This window comes from Argopecten irradians, chromosome 7 (genome assembly GCF_041381155.1).
Source record: "Argopecten irradians isolate NY chromosome 7, Ai_NY, whole genome shotgun sequence".
NCBI lineage: Eukaryota > Metazoa > Mollusca > Bivalvia > Pectinida > Pectinidae > Argopecten > Argopecten irradians.
In genome coordinates, this window is record NC_091140.1 from 46245469 (window position 1) to 46258937 (window position 13469).

General features: G+C 33.8%; 1 protein-coding gene and 1 long non-coding RNA gene across 2 annotated transcripts in view; one reads left to right on the forward strand and one right to left on the reverse strand.

Moving 5' to 3' along the window:
• Positions 1 to 2888: 2888 nt before the first annotated feature.
• LOC138326709 (uncharacterized) overlaps positions 2889 to 13469 on the reverse strand; it is a 43039-nt gene continuing 32458 nt past the window's right edge. Inside the window, exon 2 of the long non-coding RNA XR_011208941.1 lies at positions 2889 to 8128. This is a non-coding gene — a long non-coding RNA (uncharacterized lncRNA). The remainder of the gene's footprint in view (positions 8129 to 13469) is intronic.
• The window catches only part of LOC138326701 (uncharacterized), a 39891-nt gene continuing 34440 nt past the window's right edge, over positions 8019 to 13469 (forward strand). Inside the window, exons 1-4 of the mRNA XM_069272705.1 lie at positions 8019 to 8132; positions 10381 to 10477; positions 10937 to 11078; positions 11473 to 11600. Of these exons, the coding sequence (XP_069128806.1) occupies positions 10987 to 11078; positions 11473 to 11600 (220 nt within the window). The 5' untranslated portion in view covers positions 8019 to 8132; positions 10381 to 10477; positions 10937 to 10986. The remainder of the gene's footprint in view (positions 8133 to 10380; positions 10478 to 10936; positions 11079 to 11472; positions 11601 to 13469) is intronic.

Genomic DNA, 13469 nt, shown 5'->3' on the forward strand with positions numbered 1-13469 from the left:
ACCCTTTGAAGGAAGAACATTTAAAGAAAGAAATTCAATACATGTTGGACAAAGATATTATTGAACCAAGCAAAAGCGAATGGAGCTCTCCATGTGTTCTGGTGCCAAAGCCAGACAAGACATACCGATTCTGTACTGACTTCAGAAAAGTAAACTCTGTCAGTAAAACAGACTCTTATCTAATTCCAAGGATTGACTCATGTATTGACAAAGTTGGCAAACCCAAGTACGTAAGCAAGTTTGACCTGTTGAAAGGGTATTGGCAGGTGCCATTAACAGAAAGAGCTAAAGAAGTGTCGGCATTTGTAACCTCACAAGGTTTGTACCAGTACAAAGTTATGCCGTTTGGTATGAAGAATGCCCCGGCAACATTTCAACGTCTTCTCAACAGCGTGATATCAGACCTGGAAGGCTGTGATGGATACATTGATGACGTCATCAACTACCACGACACGTGGGAAGACCATCTACGCGGGATTCGTGAATTCTTCGAGAGACTCACACTACCATGAAATTGACTGTAAACTTACTGAAATGTGAATTTTGTCATGCAACTGTTGAATTTTTAGGCCATGTTGTAGGACAGGGGCAGGTTAAACCTGTTCACGCTAAAGTAGAATCAATTATAGATTTTCCAATTCCTGGAGGCAAGAGAGAGCTGATGAGATTTCTTGGTATGGCTGGATACTACAGAAAATTTTGTCAAAATTTCTCTGTTATAGCAGCTCCACTTACTGCTTTGTTAAAGAAAAATGTCAAATTTGTCTGGTCAGACGAATGTAAGTCTGCTTTTGAGAAATTAAAAGCCATACTATCAAACTCACCAGTTCTGACTGCTCCAGATTTTAATAAACAGTTTAAGCTGTTTGTTGACGCCAGCGATGTAGGTGTTGGTGCTGTTTTGATGCAAGAAGGTACTGACTGAACAAATTGACCATCCAATTTGTTATTTCTCGAAAAAAATTGACAAACACCAGAGAAATTATTCCACCATTGAGAAAGAATGTTTAGCGTTTATTTTGGCCTTGAACCAATTTGATGTATATCTCTGCACTACAGTTGTGCCTGTGTTGGTCTTCACCGACCACAACCCTTTGACATTCATTGGGAAAATGAAAAACAAAAACCAAAGAATTATCAGGTGGAGTTTGACTTTGCAAGAGTACAATCTTGACATCAAACATATCAAAGGAAAAGACAATATTCTAGCTGATGCTTTATCAAGGATTTAAATATGACTTGATATGTCAAGAAAGTTTCCTTTTCAAGAAAACTTTCTTTTCTTTAAGGAGGGGTGTGTTATGTATGACACTAAATACATGTAGTTATGAGATAAGGGAGATAACTCCTATAGCTTTATTATCAATACATCCTATAAAGTTCATATCATTGATTTAGGTTATAGAACTTTCTAGAATATTATCATGTATAAACAAATATGTTTGTAAACATGATGATTATAAGTAGAGATCTAGAAGGATATATTTCCAGAAAGTTCTGTGTGTTTATTTGTTTACTGTTTTTAGTTAGATATTTCTAGAAGTAGAAGGTTCTCCAATATTCTTGAATTAGGGTTTAGCTATATATACTCCAGCTGTCCAAGGCTAATCAGAACTGTAATGAGACCTGTAATTAGACATATCAAGAATTGAACAGCGCCATATAAGATTCTATTGGGAGAGCTATTGTGACTTTATCTGTTGATTGTTACAATACTTTATGTGGATTTATTCATATTGCCTGGAACTTTACAAATCATCTGTGGACATTCATTTTCCTTGTGGATTTGTGATTATTGTTAATTTGAAACCTGGAAGGATCAAGGGTTATACCAGGACATTCGCATACAGATAAGTAACACTTTAAATCATCGTATTACTCTTGTACCACCACCAATTACTTTAGATATTGTAAACCATCTCTGTATAATATTTTATATATAATTAAATTGTGTTTTGAATCTAGCTGCTGGTTTCTCATTTCTGTTATTCTGGGTCATAACAGAATCTACATATTTCTTGTATACAAGGGTCATATTAGCTAGTGCATTATGCAATAATGTCGAACTCACCGCACCAGGTGAACACTGCGATATAAAATTAAATGTCGAACTCTTACGTGACAACTCATAAAATCGACTCGTCACCTGGTGCATTCAGTTGCAATTCCCGGTATTTTATAAAGACAGGAAAGGCTTATGTTTGGTGGTTGCAGCTGAGAAGGATTTAAATGAAGATTCTTCCATTTTCCATCTCAGCAAGTTGTGGTTGCAGCTAACAAGGTCAATACAGCAAGGTAATACAAATTCGAAGGCATTGTTAATATTTTTGTAAATGTCCCACTTTCCAAATCATAAACATATTTAATAAGTTCTTATAATTCGAAAATGATCAGTCACAAAAAAAGATCATTATGTATCAGTCGTTTAAAACAAAAAAAATGAACGCCATAAATATACTTACACCAAGCTTTATTCATTATCGGTATAACAAAGTGGTAATTAGCACCAGTGAAGTTACTAGGTCGTCCCACCTGATGCCTCAGGAGTGAACTTATTTTAGTTTTAAACTAAAATTCTTGTCTCCCCATGGTAAACATGGATGAGACCTAACAGAGCCTACCATGTCCCACCCGGTTTTCCTCGGGAGTGGACTAAAATTCCTGTCCCCCATGGTGAATCATGGATGAGACCTAACCTGGAACTAGATTGAAGTCAGATTTGATTGCATGCGAGTCCGAATCCCTAGGATCCTGCCATACATTTGGATCAAATCCTGCTACGACAATTTGCTTCCATCATTCCACCATGCTTTTGTTTTCCTTGTTTCTTTCTTTCTTTAATCCATTTCTTACCTCCATCCCTGTAATGGCACAAACACAAAGCATGATTTGTTTGTTGTTTTTTTTTTTCTTCTTCTTTTTTTCTCTTCTTTTTTTATAATATGTACCTATATTTCAATTTCTGAACGTCATACCCAGTAGCATAATAAATTACATTGCACAATATACTTGTTTATCTATTGTCCCCAAATTTTTAAATATTTTTACAGACACTAGTCGCAGATAATACACTTAATAGCACCCATTACTGAGTTATCAAATATAGCTTTAAAATATAAACAAAATAATAAAGGATAAGCTACATGGTCAAGACTGTTTAGCTTAAAAAGTTAATGTCATTCAGATCACGATATCTATTTCACTAGTTAAAAAACTGTCAGTTTGTGAAAATGCACTTGGAAGTCATCCTCAATCAACCACGCTTCAAACATTCTCTTCAGTCACTGCCAGCATTGATTACATGTGTAATATTAATAAGTTTGTCTTAAAATTCTTAAATTCAAAGTTCGCCGAACCATGAGAATCATTTAAAAATTGACAACAAAGCACTTGTCCGAGGGAATCCAGCACAGAACGAATCCAGCACGGAACGAATCAAGCACGGAACGTCAAAGGTGTCTTGTTGCGGTGGTTTCTCTCTGTAGCATGACCTGCAATTAAAAAAACCTCAAAGCAGAAAAAAGGTACTGGTGAAAGCAAGGATAAAAGAATAAGCAACTACCTTAAAACCATCATATCAGAAAAAGGGGGTGGGAGGGAGGGAAAAAAAATTGCACTGCCATAGACTATACAGATGGGCTCAAAAAGTGAAACAAGCATCCAAGTCAAAGAGACGCTTAAGATAACTGTAATGCTATTAATAAACGCTGTAACAATCAGAGTCAGTGAGATGCTTAACTATATAAAACCTTAAAGGGACTTGTTCTGTGGATATTAAGGACGCACCCCCGCTAATCTGGGACAGCTAATCGGCGATCAGCTGTACCAGAGAAAAGCACGGGTTGGTCTCATATCTCCCCAAAGTAATTTTTAGTGAGAACAATCGTACGACAATCCAGTTGATGCACTGCCATTTCGTGCATATCAGCACTGTGCATATCAGCCTTGTATCTATATACATGTATCACATTATATAGATATTCCATCTATAAATCTGTTGCTGTCCCCTGGGTAAATCATATAACATATTATTTTTCCATGGTGAACAAGAACTCCCCAGTGGTAATTAGCACCAGTGAAGTTACCAGGTCGTCCCACCTGTTGCCTCAGAAGTGAACTAATTTTAGTTTTAAACTAAAATTATTTTCTCCCCATGGTAAACATGGATGAGACCTAACAGAGCCTACCATGTTCCACCCGGTTTACCTCGGGAGTGGACTAAAATTCCTGTCCCTCATGGTAAATCATGGATGAGACCTAACCTGGAACTAGATTGAAGTCAGATTTGATTGCATGCGAGTCCGAATCCCTAGGATCCTGCCACAAGAGACGGTCTATACTGACTCTCCCAATGCAATCAAGGCCTCCTATTTCACGGACCCCCCCCTTTTCTAGGAATCCCAACGCAACTTACTATGTTAGCCTCACCCCAACCCCCAAATCTTTTAGTTTGCATTGTCTGAAGTTATTATCTTTTTTTTCTACTGGGCAGTGATTTCTTAAAAAAAAAGAAATCAGGGGCCTGTGTCACTTGCTAAGGGCAAATTAAACCAGTCAGTACTTAATATTGTTAGTGATACTAGTTATTAGCTACAATATTATAGGTACAAATATATGTATGCCATCTAAACTCTTGTATCCAAATATTAAAATATTAGCACAGTTGCCTGAAGGGGCTGAAACTTTAGCAAAACAAAGTGCAATGTTTATGTTTCAAGTTCTGCTATCTAAATGATCATAAATCGACACATCTTTAAATGGTTTAATTATGGATATACATGTATATACCACAAATTCTAAACTTTTCTACAGTTTTGACAACTCAATACCAACAATCAAATAACATTAAGCCATTCCCAATTAATTTACAAAATGAACACCCTGACATACCAGTGACCATTTAAGTTGAAATAGCATGCTAATTTTACATGCCTTTACTCTAACACTGTGACTGATGAAAGTAATGAGTATCGAAACCAGCATCATAAATGAAAGCATGATCAACGCTACTTCTTTGTTGCACCTACATGCACGAATATGTGTGACTCATAAAATGAAAGTAAAATGACAGCAAATTGAATCACACAGAATATTACTTTACCGTATAATTTTAATTGACCTCTAATAATTAGTTGTCCAACTGAGAAATTACAATGCAGTTATGTACCCTAAATCCCATATGTATATTTATTTCATTTATTCATTGTAAGAAAGCGGAAGTGTGTGTCTTTGCATACAAACAGATTTCTAGCAATACATGTAACTATAGCTATTACATAATAGACTTGTAGCTGTGTCATTTCCTAAACTGTGAATCAAGGTTAATATATAAGGTCCCATGATGTAACTGTTATAGTTAAAAATTCGAATTTGTCCAAATAAGTAGAATACAAAATGATCGAGGTGATTATATAATTTACTATCTCGTGCTTGTTGGTAAATCCTTTGCGGTAAGATTTAAGTCTGTTATACCTCTACTTATTGTGCTTGTATTATATAAAACACAAGACCTGGCACACAAGTGTTCTAGTCAAAGTATGGCGTCACATATTGAGATCAATGCACATGCATAGCATTTATTAATTTTAAATTCTATTTTTGTTTTGAATTATTATTTATAATGGAAATACTTAACTTGCTATCTAAATATGATTATCACTTTAATATATGATTGATATCACATGAGAGTAACTGTGTCCCTGTAAGTGTGTAACACAACTGTCCTAATATTGAGAATTCATTAATGAGATCTCCAAGAACATAAAATTATTTAATTATTAACGAGGATTGACTTATATAACTACTTCATTCGGTGTTTAAAGTCTGTTAATGGTGTCATGCATTAGTTTGAATGATAGTTGTAATAGGAACATGAATAGTACCATTCTTATAAAATCTGAGGCAAAACACTTTTAATTTTAAAACTATTAATTCTTTACCTGTAGAATTATGTTCCTTGAAACAGCAGATATCAAACTATGAATTCAATGACTACATATTTGATATTTTTAATTATAATTATATATCATACCTATATATATAAATATCATACAATTAATACAAATTTCTTCCTTCATTTTAAATATATATTAATTAAGTACAACATTTTAAAATAAATGTATACAATAACAATTACAAACCACCATTATTTAAGTGTTTATCTAGGGAAACTGACAAACAGCTAAGAATACATGCATACATGTACCGGTACTTCCATTTCAATAATAGTTTGAATCTAGTGAATCGAATTGGTCAAAATTAATCTCTGCAGAAAATTGGAGAATGTTGTATTAAGTTGTTTCAGGTTATAAGCTGATACTTATATAATTACTTATATTAATTTATGCATGTTTTGGTAATCATCTATGAGACTTTGTGTACTTAAAATATTGGCAAATTAAGACATAAAAAGATAAATGCATAATAATTGTAATATAAATTAAAATAAAGGTATAATTAATAGAAATTGTCCCCATGCTGCCTGTTACTGTCATCAAACCTTACCCATAAGTTTGCACCAAGTTTTTTTTCAAATTTGTTGTTGCTAGTCCATATATTGCTATTGGTATATATTTACTTTAACATCTTTAATTCCTTCCTGTTCTGGATCATCTAATTACTGGACTAAAGTATGTATAGATATAAAAGTAGGCTCGGCACTACACTAAGTAATTATTATCACCTAATACTTAAATAACCAGCATATATAGCACTCCCAATGCTAACAATTTTCATACATGTAATACATATATATAAATATTATTAAGAACGAACTACCTAGTTATCGGACATGGTTATCTTAAGTTTATATGCCATATATACATACTGCATTAACTGATTTTTTTACACAGGAACCTTGTTTGTTATATTTAATTAGTGTATGGTTGTCCTAGTATTATAACAGCTGTATGATGTAACGGGTGTACTGTAATATGTTTTATGTATCTATAGCAGCTGCCCAAAAAGAGCATGTTCCTCTTAAATCACTTCAATATAGCATAGATATAGCAACGTATTCCCGAACATTTGATTTAGACTCGATGGTAAAAATTAGCATCCTAGAGTTACCTCCCTTCTTTTGAATGTTGTTACTTGTTAAATATTTTTACCCGTTATTTGCATCAATTTAAATCCTAAATAAGCATTATTTACCAAATATCATGTTCTATTGTTTATGTAAGATACTTCGCCCGGACAGCGTGATCAATCAAAATCACGATATTAAACGATGGATATTATTTAAGTCTGTAAGCCTATATTTTGGTCACATCATCAATTAACCAATTAACATTACCTATTGTCTCGACTACCGACGATCATTGAGATGTTGTAGACCTCATCGCCGAGTCTATTTCGGGGGTTTGGTGCTTTCACTCTGGCATCCAATTCTCGCCGTAAAAAGTGGCATGTGTCGTCGCTTGGCAGTCCTGTTGATGCTATATTTTGCTGTGATAATCTTGGTATGATGAAACATCAACGACAGGGATATTTCGCTCTCCGATGGAGACGGATTACATCGAAAAAATTTGCACTGCCATAGACTATACAGATGGGCTCAAAAAGTGAAACAAGCATCACAGTCAAAGAGACGCTTAAGATAATTGTAATCCTATTAATAAGCGCTGTAACTATCAGAGTCAGTGAGATGCTTAACAATATAAAACCTCAAAGGGACTTGTTCTGTGGATATTAAGGACGCACCCACGCTAATCTGGGACAGCTAATCGGCGATCAGCTGTCCCAGAGAATTGTTTGTTTTAACTGGCATTTATCATTTAAAATTGGATAAATGCATTTTTATTGATAAAACCAAAATCTAAATGCATAGAATCAGATGTACAATTCTGTTGGTGATGAAAATAACAAATGTCGACGATAAAAAAAGCATTATGCAAACCAACCAATGATTGATCTAATTGAAAAATTGCAGACAAGAACCATATGTTCAAGAACAGGAAACGTTGTCTGCTAAATCGACACCTGTAATACAAGCTGTTTTGTTTTACCTTTACTTTTACAGCTTTTTCCGGACAATGAAGATGACTACCAAATACAGCAGAGGTCTGGATGACATTATAACGTGTATGGCCACGTCGGGAATCTTCCTCTGGACACAAATTTGGACAGTCTAAGTAAGATGAAAGTATTATCATAGTTAAGTAGTGTTAGCAAAACATTAAGTTATGTATATCATAAATATATCTACTATATTGCATGTTACAACTCACAAGAAAAAAAACATTTTTTTTATAAAAAAAAATGAATTTTCGTACATTTTTTGTGTTTTTCATTAAGGCGATGAGTGTGATTTAATTGCTAATTAATTAACCTAATGATCATTTATATCATGGAGGAAGAGGTGATATACCCGAAGTTTTTGCCTAATTAGGGGTATGGAAATATTTTGATTTTGGAACTTATACAACTATTGTTCTGATTTTGAAGGACTCATTGGCAATTTTTCATTCATGTAATATCTATAAGTCATGATTGTCCAATTCCTACAAACATATCTGAAAACAAGTTGTTCGATCATGTTCCTTGGTCTGTTACAGAGTCACTCACTGCTACTAAATGTAACTGTTATGTAATCATTCTCAGTGCACACATGTTTATGAACAAATTACATGTAGATCTATATGAGCGCACATGTCCCTTCGGCGTTTGGTTCTTGTTTGTTACCGTGAATCAGTTTGTTTTGCTAGCGATTTCTATATTATGTGGATATTTTTTTCCGCATCACGCATCTGCACATGTTATATATATGCTATATGCAAGGAAATTGAAAGTGGGTATACCAAAATAGATGATATCAAAGTTTAAAATTGTACCAGATCGTGAGTTCGTTAAGTTATTTGCTGATTTTGGTATGCTATGAATGATAAAATTGAGTATTTTGACCAGTTTTATCTCGGCTTTTTATGGCTTTTATAAAGTTCTATTTTGTGGTTATCTAATATTAACTTTTGTCTATGTTTGCTGTGAAACAGTGTAGGATATGAGATGCATGTATTTATTCTAAAAGAAAATTAATTTTGAGAGCATTTTGTGTCAATTTATTTAGCACACATAATGTTGACCTTTTCAAGTACCATATCTGTGAAATGCAAATATAAATTCGCGCTATTTTTTTAATTCATCGAACCTCCTCCTCGACGATTACGCTGTCTGATGCACGACATCAACAATTTAAAAACACTCGAAAATAAGTTTTGAAATTAAGTTTTTTTATTAAGATTTTTCAACTCGCTTAAAGAGAAAGAAGATATTACCAAATGAAATGTTACTTAGAACAAATGTTCTTGGTTATTTTCTACATTTTTACAAAGTGTAACCAGTAGTGGCGACGTCTGACGAATCTGAAAGTTACGGGGTGAATGATTTGGGTTTGCTTACCAGAATTTGTCAATAGGAAATATTGCAACAGCTAGAAATTTATCAAGCATTAAACTTTCTTCCTATGGCGTTTATGGTATATATATATATAGATACCAGAGCTTGCAAACAATCTTTAGAATGCGTGGTATAGAACATGGATTCCATAGGAAGATAGTATAAAACTTATATTTACATTATTAGCTCATTTTTGGGGTTCCTCCATTATATTTAAGTTAGACAAGTAAAACTGTTTATAAACTACGACATACAAGAATGAACAGCCATTTTCGCGGTGATCAGACCATGTCAATATCAATGATATCATAAAATTAACATATTCATATTTTGGGTGTCAATTTTACCTTCATATACTTCATTTGGGCTTGTTTAGTTTATATGATAGAAGTGACAAGTGAATGAAATTATAACTGCTTGTCTGTCATCACCGTTTTTTTCTTCATGTTGATAACTTAATGGTACATGTAGCCGATTTCAGTTTACATTGATTATGATCAATATATTTTACTCTTAAACCTTTATTGATAAAAAGAGGAATAATTCAGTCTAGATTAGACAAACAAAAAGTATATACATAGCAGATTTTGGAACTGCCGATGGACGTGCGTCCCTTCGTCTTATCAACGAAATAATGGGTATTTATCTGCCATCTAACACAGGTTATTACATGTAACAGCTAAGGTTATTCTTTCATTAACAAAATTCAAATTGCATTTTATTTTTATTGAATTGAATTTCTACTTGAATAGATAGTAGAAATTATGCATACTCTTTGTGCATAGGCAATATTTAATTAATAAAAAATGAAGCATTATTATATGTTCTTCTATTATAAGGGTAATGCTTGAAGTTAACATTAAAGATGGTGGGTGTTGTTTAGAACTTGCCATCAAAAGAAAGTACTCGTTTGTTGAATGTAAAGGTAACGCGGTACCGTTAATCAAAAAAGTAAAATATTACATTTATTATATTAATGGATTACAGATTTATCCACTCTAACCTTGGAAAAAAACGAACCATCGTCGTGTATTACAATGATCAGCCACAGAACGACTTCAACCTTCTCAGCAAAGTCATAAAGGTTATATTTTGATTTTATGTAACATATGATACCTATCAGGTTCCTCCAAACAATACTAGTCCCAATCGTATTTTCTGGATAAAACTCTAAAGGTGTTTTTTTTTTTTAATTTTCTTATTGATTTTTCCATCGCCGACAGAGCATAAATGATGCTCATCATTTGAACGGTATTTGGTGTTTAACCATGTTTGTCTCATTAACACAAAACAATTAATATAAAATAATTTAGCTTACTTCTGGTGCGCAATCAGTACTTCATTCAATATAGGACATAGTACCAAAGACACAAATATTTTTAATATTTTTTAATCTTGAAATGAAATTAGAAGCTCAAACTTTTCAATGGTGGTAATGATGTAAAGTAAATAAGTTCTGTAACTGTTTTATTAAGACAAAATTATAATTGTCAGCAGTAGAACATCTTTAACCAGAATCATCGAAACTATTGCTGCATTTCAGATAACACAACGGCGTTAAAACTTATAGATAAAGATCACGTCTACCCAGTAATGGTATCGAGGGATATGTACGGACAGTGCCTTCCCGATAATTCCCTGGACTTGACAATATCTTCTGCGGCAACGCATTATTTATCTAAACAGTAGGTATCAGTAGAGTTTTTTTGATATAGTGTATCTAACATTAGTGTCAGGAGAAAAAGAAACATTCCACTTATAATCAGATGATAATGCCTCCACCAAGTGTATTTCCAACTCATAATCCATAGCTGGATTTTAGTAATAATATTTGAAATGAATTTAATCACTTATCAGACGTTTAAGACAATGTTAGGTTTTCCATTGGTAACTTAACTATTCGGATTTTATGGTGGATGTCGTCGAAGGTCAATTGACTTAGATATTTTCCTTAATTTCGGTAATACCTTTCTCCAGAAAATATTGATTCAAATAGTTTCCTTAAAGTTTTGGTACGTTAATTGAACTAGGGCCTAATCATATATAATGTGGTGCAAATTTTGATGTATTATCCTTCAGGATTTGTCAAATCAAAAACGGCGTTTTCTTGCATGAGGCGGATAATGAAGAGCAAAAGCTGATGAAAGAGCAAGGAAAACTGGACTGGAGGACGTGTGTTGTTTCAAGAGGACGTGAATTGATACCAGGTATGAACAACAATATATATCAATTAGATCATTATACATTTTCATAGGCTTGAACTCCAGTAAACATGGAAATCGACGCGAGGGGTAGCGGAATTACGCTAATTACGCGAAGGACATTTTTGCGCAAACAATTTCCGAAGCTTAGTATGTGGTAAATGTATGAAACTTTATTGCAAAACGTTAACAGATGGTTTTTATCGAGAATAATATAAAGAAAAACACAGGTTTAGATTCCTTTAAATGGTGCATCTTAATATTTCAAAATGCAAAGTCCATAAGCTTGCATAATCGCTTACCTTCGAAACATTTCCTTCCGTCTAGTAGCGGTGATGTCTGAGAATAATGCGCGACATCCCGAAGAAAAACTTCGAACTTCTCTGGATTTTTAAATGATAATCTGTGTTTAATATTGTCTCCACTGTCACCCCATAAACACATGACATCAACAGCAAGTAATCAATCAACATACATAAATAATTTTGGCCAACCAACGAAAGTGAACAGATTATTTAAAACAAGGTAGAATCCCAACAACAAGGCAGGCAGAGCGACCGAATACAACTGTTACCATCACTGCTATCCTGGGATGGGATGTTGTCTCACAGGTCCCCCACTTTTTCAGCTGAGTGACGGAAACCGCATTTAACATACCGGTATGTACAAGCCTCACAAACTAGTGGGGGAGGAGAAATAGGTTCCCATGTACCCCTCTGGCAGTTTTTCGAAACATGTTTTTTTAGGAGCGGTATGATGTCTAGTTTCATTTTATGTTTGTTGCCATTGACAACTAATGTCCCATGGGGGTCATATGGCGGCCATCTTGGATTTCAGGTATCAAAAATGGCCAAAATGACACATTCGCATATATGCGCATAGATAGAGAACCAGACAACATTCAGAGGCAAATAAACACATTTTTTGATATGATTGAAACATGCTGAATACGATTAAATCATAATAATGACGTAACGTCTTCTTATTTTTGTGAAATGACGGGAAAACAATGAAATTTTCAGCTTTTTTTCCCTAAAAAATCGATAAATGTCATAGTTTTTATCACAAGTAAAAAATTGATGGACAAATCACCTTGTAACAGTCATTTCGAATTGAACCAACTCTTATGTAAACATCTGTGTACTATAAAAAGATAGATCGCATCAATGAGGTCGGAAAAAGAGAGGGAACCCCCCCCCCTAAAAAATTAAAATAAATGGCCAAAATGACACATTCGCATATATGCGCATAGATAGAGAACCAGACAACATTCAGAGGCAAATAAACACATATTTTGATATGATTGAAGCGTGCTGAATACGATTAAATCATAATAATAATGTTACGTCTTCTCATTTTTGTGAAATGACGGGAAAACAATGAAATTTTCAGCTTTTTTTCCCTAAAAAAATCGATAAATGTCATAATTTTTATCACAAGTGAAAAATTGATGGTTAAATCACCTTGTAACAGTCATTTCGAACTGAACCAACCCTTGGGTAAACATATATGTACTATAAAAAAGATAGATAGCATCAATGAGGTCGGAAAAAGAGAGGGACCCCCCCCCTAAAAAAATTATCAAAAAATGGCCAAAATGACACATTCGTATATACGCGCATAGATAGCGAACCAGACAACATTCAGAGGCAAATAAACACATATTTTGATATGATTGAAGCGTGCTGAATACGATTTAATCATAATAATAATGTTACGTCTTCTCATTTTTGTGAAATGACGGGAAAACAATGAAATTTTCAGCTTTTTTCCCCTAAAAAAATCGATAAATGTCTTAATTGTTATCACAAGTGAAAAATTGATGGTTAAATCACCTTGTAACAGTCATTTCGAACTGAACCAACCCTTGGGTAA